This window comes from Impatiens glandulifera, chromosome 5 (assembly GCF_907164915.1).
Source record: "Impatiens glandulifera chromosome 5, dImpGla2.1, whole genome shotgun sequence".
In the NCBI taxonomy this organism is placed as follows: Eukaryota; Viridiplantae; Streptophyta; class Magnoliopsida; order Ericales; family Balsaminaceae; genus Impatiens; species Impatiens glandulifera.
In genome coordinates this window covers 2156869-2164836 of record NC_061866.1, presented here as the reverse complement: position 1 = coordinate 2164836, position 7968 = coordinate 2156869, and the positions used below count along the sequence as shown (strand labels likewise).

Genomic DNA, 7968 nt, shown 5'->3' with positions numbered 1-7968 from the left:
TAATGAAATGTAATATATTTATCATAGTTGCCGTGATTATACTAAGAATCAATCTCTAGGTCATTTGGGAAAAAGCAAGGAGTCAAGTGATTGATCAAGTGAAAGCTCATAATATTTTTGTGGGTTTCTTGCTTGGTTTTTAGACTATTTGATCTATGATTAAATTTTTCCATTGTCGTTTTTTATCAACTTCTTTTAAAACTTTCTTTCATGGAATTGCGACACAAGTGTTCATGTGATTAATCGAAATAGTTTCACCCTTTTCAAATTATTATTATTATCAAAATTGAAATTCATACAGTCGACAAAAAAAAAAAGCAATTTTTTTATAGATGATTCTTTTTATAAAAGGATAAAAATTTGGGAGCAAAAAGATATGGGTTTGGTTAATGTTAGCTGGTTTGTCCTTTAAGGATGTTGAAGGGAATCTTAAACAATGCTATAAAATAGTATAGAGAGTGAAAGAGGTCCTTTTACATAAAATTAAAATAATGCAATTTGTACCCCATTTTGGAAACAAATTAAATTAATTATTGTTAAGTGCCCATTAGAGTATGATCCCTGCCATCATTCTCAAGTGTTTATAAACACGGGGATTGATGCTCTCTCTTAGCTAGATGATCATCAGATCAAATTAGCTGATCATCACCACCAAATTATCCCTCAAAACAAAAAACAAGAACAAAGATAGAAGGGAAAAAGAGATGACTGGCTCTGGTTCTCCATGTGGTGCTTGCAAGTTCTTGAGGAGGAAATGTATGAGGGGCTGTGTTTTTGCTCCTTATTTCTGCCATGAACAAGGAGCTACCCATTTTGCAGCCATCCATAAGGTCTTTGGTGCCAGTAATGTCTCCAAGCTCCTCGCACACCTCCCGGTTAGTGATCGCTCGGAAGCGGCGGTTACCATCTCATATGAAGCTCAGGCCAGGCTTCAAGATCCCATCTATGGATGTGTTTCTCACATCTTTTCCCTCCAACAACAGGTAAATTCTCTCGTAGTCTGAATGTTTCACCACGATTTATGAGATGGTCACAGAGACTTTGTTTTATTCTTTAAAAAGGAAGAAAAGAATAATATGTAGGGTTTCATCGTCTAAACTAAAACCCTAATCTAACTGGTTTATTAGGTTATTCTTGTTCATTAATTTCTTACATCTTACTTTATTTTTGTTGTTTAGGTTGTAAGTCTACAAACACAACTAGCTTCTTTGAAGGAACAAGCAGCAAGAACTTTGATTAATGGATCAATTGGTGTAAACCCTAATGAAAGATTATGTGGGAAATTCCCTTATAATCCACAAGATCTTCAAGGGTGGCTTCAATCAGAAATCTCAAACATGATTCCTCCGCGATTTGATCCCAACATGTCCGACAATTTTGGAAACATGACGCAAGGAGAGATGATCATGAACCTAAACAACATGGGAAATCATTATCGAAATCCATCCCTCGGCCAAGAACATATGAATTCCTTTGCAAGCTTTGAGGAGGGATCTCATTCTATGGACTCCTTTCAACAAGGTATGGAGACGAGCGACAGGCAGTTGCGTTTCCAAGATCATGCTGACGAGCTTCAATCTATTCCTTTCGGTTATGTTCATCCTCATTGAAAGATTTAATCGTTTTAATTTTTGTATTGATAATATTGCCTACTTTGAAGGGTTATATCTATATATGTACTTTTTACTTCCTTAAGTGTACCACCAGAAACCCTAGGCATGTTCATAGAAATTTAAAATACCTCTCACTTTAATTATTTGTCTTATTTATAATATGATTGTTGTCCTAGATCTTGTGTATCCTTTGATCTTGTTGTAATTAGTGTAGTTTATGAGTTTTTGGTTTAGACTTTGAGAAAATCTTTAGCTAGACATAACAAGAGGAGGAAACCTACATTCCTTCTGTTGAAAACTTTCTTTAGGACGAAAAGGCAACATAACCAAAAGAACCCTATTATAAGGAATTATATTATTAGGTCTTGTCATTTACGATCTTGAGCAAATGATAATTAATTATTCTTTCTTTTTAAAATCAAACTAGGGTTTGTCTAGTTTGATTCAAGAACTTATGTTCGTTTTTCACATTTTTTAGGGTTTTATTAATGAAATGGGAATAAGTCCGTTTTCCAAAAAAAAATGATATTTGATTAAGCGTTATTGATTGTGGGTCTTCTTCTTCTCAGTGCAATGGGCGTTTTTGTGATTTGATTTTTGTGTGCTTGTATATTAGTTATCTCTTCTTTCAAATTAACAAGTAGGATAACCTTATGTAGAAGTAGCTTGTTGTTGGGATACCCCCAACTCATTTAGAAAATGTATGTATATTTGTTCCTCATCATTTTATATCTTAACAAGGTTATTTGAATTCTTCGGAACAAAGATACGATAGATGTAACATATTTTTTTCGAATATTACATAGTCCATTTTTGAAAATAATAAGAGTATATATCATATTATTTTCATGTGGTGTTCTTGATAGAGGTTGTTGAATAAATAACAAATTTTAATGGAAGTCTTTTGACAGTGATCAATAAACTGGTTCTACAATTACAAAAAAAAAAATAATGAATATATATATATATATAAAAGTTTTATTTTTGAAACATTAAAAATAAAAAATAAAAATATATTATTATATTAATATAGTTCAAAAAAATTTATTAAGACTATATTCTCACTTTAAATAAATAATAATATGTAATTAAAAGCATAGAAGTGTAGATGTATAAACTTGAAAGAAAAAACAAACAAAAATAATGTGAGATAAAATATTAGAATTTATTGGAAAAAAAATCATCTCTTCTAAATTTTACTAAATTAATTAAGTGTTTACGGGATGACAGATTTAATCCATAACTAAATAAGGCAACTAAGGTAACTAATAATTAAAATGATTGGAGAGGGAATTTGAGGGAGAGAATGATGTGGCGCAATTTAGCCAAAAAAAATAACAAAATTTCTCTATTTTCTCTCCTCACCTTTTATCCTTTTTTCCAACCAGTGATGTAGTGACACATTACTTCCTGCTCATTCCTTCTCTCAAATTTTTTCCCCTATCACTCCTCTAATTAATAAATCTAATATTAATTTGATTCTTAAACAATTGATTGTTAGTTCTATTTGTTTTTATGTTTATTGGTCAAATAACAATAATGCATACATTCTAGAAATGTTAATTATTTTAATTTTATAGATTTGTCAAGAATAATTGAATGTCATATAATATATTATCACCTTAATTTGAGATAAATGAGATTGTGGAGGGAGAGGCCCAATAAAGTATTGGTTTAACTTTATAAAAATAAAGATGACGAGCCCATAACTTATTAGGGGATGGTATTGTAACCAGCCCAACATAAACTGTTCAACCCTCCACTTAAAATCTTTAAAACCGTATTTTTTAATAGAATTAAATTTGAAATTGGAATGTATGGTGTAATGTCTGATCATTTAAAATTAAAAATTATAATTTGATGGAATTCAAATTGAACCAACTTAATTTTGTAATTTTCAATTCCTCTCTTCTCGAAATTATAATTTCAGTATTTATTCTTTTTATTTTTTTATTTTATTATTAACAATATTGAACCTGATTATTTTTTAAATTTAGAAAATTAATATATTCAATTGATATTTTTTTTCTTAATAAAAATCACACTATACAAAAAAAAAATGTATATATAGAATGGATATTTTTTATTATTAAAAATCAAACACTATCTAAAAAGTTTTACATTTTTTGGGTGTGTATATATTAAGAATATAGTACATATTTAAATTAATTTTATTATGTTTATTACATTTTTTAATATAAAAATTAAAATTAAATTAGAATTTTACAAATTTTTCAAAAATAAATTTCAAATCAAAATTTTAATAGTATAAATGCAATATAATTGAATAGAACAATGGTTGGGAGAAGTACTACGGGTATTAAAAAAAATTGAGATAATTATTGTTATATATATATATATATATATATATATATATATATATATATATAGGTGTAAATGTATTTATACATGCATCTGACAGCTGAAGAGAAAGAATATGGAGATTGCCCGCACGTGCACTCTCAACGGACACCTTCGGTGGCACACGCATGCATTTCTATCTCTCATCATGATCAAAATTCCTAACTCATCATCACCATCTATTTTTTTTTTTCGAATCACTTACATTAGGATCCACCAGAAAAACAAATTGACATTAAATTTATTAGGGTTTGGATACGACATGACACGAAAATACAATTTGGACCGAATACAAAAAAATCATATTAAGGTCATGTATTTTTTTGTTCGGGTCAAAATTAGGTCGACCTGTTTAACCTGATTAATAAACATGTCAAAATCGGGTCGACTTGACATGATCCAAAATAGACCCGATAACTCGTTTATAAGTTTTTTTTGTTTGTGTTATTCTTTCTTATTCACTCACTCGTTTTCTTTTGTAAAATTTTTTATAAATCAATTTGTAATTTAACTTTATTTTTATTTTGTATTGATATTATTTTAATTTGAAATACAGAGATGTAAATTAATTATATCGGGTTTGGTTCGAGTTGAGTTATGTAAATCGGGTCAAATGAGTCAGGTTCAGGTCAAACACAAATAAACAGGTTAGGTTAAAGTTAAAGATTTTTGACCCAAATTATTAAACAATTCAAGTTTAGGTTATAATCGTTGAACCTGTTAACCTATCAACCCGAACCCGCTAACCTAAAATTTAGGTAAATTGCCACCTCTAAGATTTATTTAAAAAAACTAATATTTTGTTATTAAGTAGATGAACTTTTTTAAGTGAAAAATTATTTTTAAAAAATTATTTTCTAATAAATTTTGAAATCTAAACTACATGAATTTATTTTTTTCAACTTTTTTTAACAAAAAAAAAATGATATGTTTCCTTTGTAAGAGATTTTCTCATATGATTTTACAGGTCACGATGTTACAAGTATATTGAGTCTTTTTTGGATTTTGACCGGAATTCAATGGGTTATGTTGAAGATTGTCAATGACTATTGGGATGCAAGAATTGAAGCAACTAAAAAAATAAGACTTATAAGATTGATCTTTGTTTTTTTTGTGGACTATCTGGTTGGAAAGAAATTGGACAACATTTAACAACCGAAGTAGGTCGTTAATGATTATTTACAATGTCATTATCATGAAGATTAGATCCGAAAACTTATAGATTTGTGTGAAGACTTTATTGCTCTTCTTGAAAACTATCGAACCAATTAATTGTATATATATTTTTTAATTTTTTTCTTGCTTTTTTAAACTCTATTTCATGTTTTTTTTGTCGTTGTTGTGTTTAAGCGATTTTTTTATAAATTGATCATTTTTAAAAAAAAATCTAAAATAAACACGTATAATTTAATTTTTATGTTGTGGCTTATTCTTTTTTAATTGAACCATAATCAAACATTATTTTATACATTTTGCCACTAATTACATCACTTAATTTATTAATTAAAATACTATATATTTATTATAAAAATATGGCCATAAGGGAGTTAAGCAAATAGCTCGCAAACAGAGTTAACCATTTAATTAGACGCATAATTTATCGTCTGACAGACTCGAACCCAAGACCTCTCAAGAAGACTGGATATGCCTAACAGGCTCGAACTTAGAACCTCTCAATAAAGTTAAGGATATTCACCTCTTGTTGTCGCTAAACTAGAAAATGGAATAATATATATTATTATATATTAACATTTTAAGTCTTCTTACATAAATAAAGTTCATTCTTTTCAATAAATTTAAATAATTAATAAATATATTTTAAAATTTTCTATATGAAACAAGCTTTTATATATATATATATATATATATATTTATATATATATATATATATATATATATATATATATATATATATATATATATATTATGCTCTTCTATTTTATTGATTTATATATTAAATAAATTTATTAAATTACTATAGAAACATAATTAATTAAAATTAAAATATTTTTAGTATAAATTACTTGTAATGAGTAGAATCAGTGTATCCAAGGATTCACTTAATCCAATGATTGTGTAGACAATAAACATAATATTTTAATTGAGACACACAGAGGATCAAGAAATTGTTATTCAAAGTTTTTTTTCTCTTTAACACACGTAAATCAATGATTTCAAATACAGATTTAAAATAATTTATTTTAAAAACTCATCAATTATTGTCAATATATGTAGTTTAGTGATTAGAGTGTCTATATTTTAAAAGGAGGCAGAGGGTTCAACAAATAGGGTCAACACATAACTGACCTATTTCAAAATGAAATATTATTGATTATAGAACTTTTTGGAAAGTTATATGTGTCAATTATAATCACTTTGAGAAAACTAAATTAAAAAGTGAGTAATATTACTTACATTTAATTAAAAAGTTTGATTGAATTATATAAAGAAGTTTTGATTGAAGAAATTTAAATTAAAAAGTGTAATATTGCTTACCTATTTGATTGAAGTTTAATGTGAAATAATTGGTAAATTTATAAATCATATTATAAAAAGTTTTGTTTATAAATAATTGTTAGCAACTCTTGGCATTTGTTCTCTTATGAACAACTTATCACTTGAATTGTTGATTTTAAACTAAAAAAAAAATAAAATTACTTTTTGTCACTACTATTTTAGCGGACAAATTTCAAATCTCACAATTTGTAATCGTATTTAAGATGATCCAATGAATCTCAATTAAACTTTTCATCAAATTTAAGATATTGTTAACTTTGTGACAATATAATAGTAGATGAGTAATTGTATTACTCGTAATTACATATCCCTTCAACCCAACAAAAATTCATATCCCATAACCAAAACCTTTATTGTTTCCTTAATCAATCCATTTTGATAGTGACTTCAAAAGTTCAATTAATTAAAGGGTACCCACAATGAATTTCAGCTTCAGAGATAGAGTATTAAACTATTTTTATTTGGAATATGAAAAATTATTACTTAATTTGAAATTGATTAGCGCCGAAAATGAAGTTTGAAAAGCCAACAAATTCCCCTTGACTATTAAGTGGTCTTGGTTTAAGTTTTTGGGCTCGAAGAGCTTTTCATTTAATTAAATATATTCAATGATGCCATGCATCTTCTTGCTTACCATTTAAGTAATCATTTACAGCAGTTGTATACTCATATTAACTATTTTATTGAATTAGTTAGGTAGTTGTTTAATTTAATATTTTTTAGCCTGTATATAAAGAATTAAATAATTTTAAGCAACATTTGATAAATTAATTTATTCCTAACAAACATTTAATTTAAAAAAGACAAATCAAACACATATATATATAGATGCAGCAGAATATATTTATCAAGTCATTCATGGTTTCCACACAATTTATCATCACTAATATATGATGTTAATTGTGCTTTGAAATTGAACACATACACTAAAAATATGATCAAATTATTTTTTCCATTGGATCTAATTTTTTGTTGGGATCTTCCGTTACGAAATATTATTTGCGCCCTTCACATGAAGGGGTAAAAAAGTAATATTTTCGTTACAGAGGATTCGATACTTATTTTTCGGTTACGTAAATAAGCATATTCAACGTTATCATAAATATAGAAAAGAAAGAAAAAAAAGTGATAGAATCATGCAAGAGCACGATGATGATGAGAAGATATTGATCATGACAGACAAATCTTCTTCTTCAACACATGAAATCCGGAAACTAGAATTTAATAATTATTGCCTTGTCTTTTTTTAGTTAAGTTCATCCATATTATTTATTATTTATTAATTAGTTTTCGCTTCAGCCAAATTAAGATTCAAAGGGTCTATTCAATTATTGGGGTCCACAGTTTTTATTTATTATTGTTATCATTAAATATATTTTTATTAATATTTTTTTTGTTTCTATCATCCGATTTTATTTTCCATGAGTAAGCAAGATCTTTAAAATCACGACCATTTCAAAATTACACTATTTTTATT

General features: G+C 27.0%; 1 protein-coding gene across 1 annotated transcript; it reads left to right on the top strand.

The window, feature by feature from the left end:
- The first annotated feature begins 320 nt into the window (after window positions 1-320).
- LOC124937816 (LOB domain-containing protein 14-like) lies at window positions 321-1610 on the top strand. Its single transcript, XM_047478146.1, has 2 exons — window positions 321-983; window positions 1179-1610. The coding sequence occupies exons 1-2, from the start codon at window positions 705-707 to the stop codon at window positions 1608-1610; spliced, it is 711 nt and encodes a 236-aa protein (XP_047334102.1). The 5' UTR covers window positions 321-704.
- The last annotated feature ends 6358 nt before the right edge of the window (window positions 1611-7968 follow it).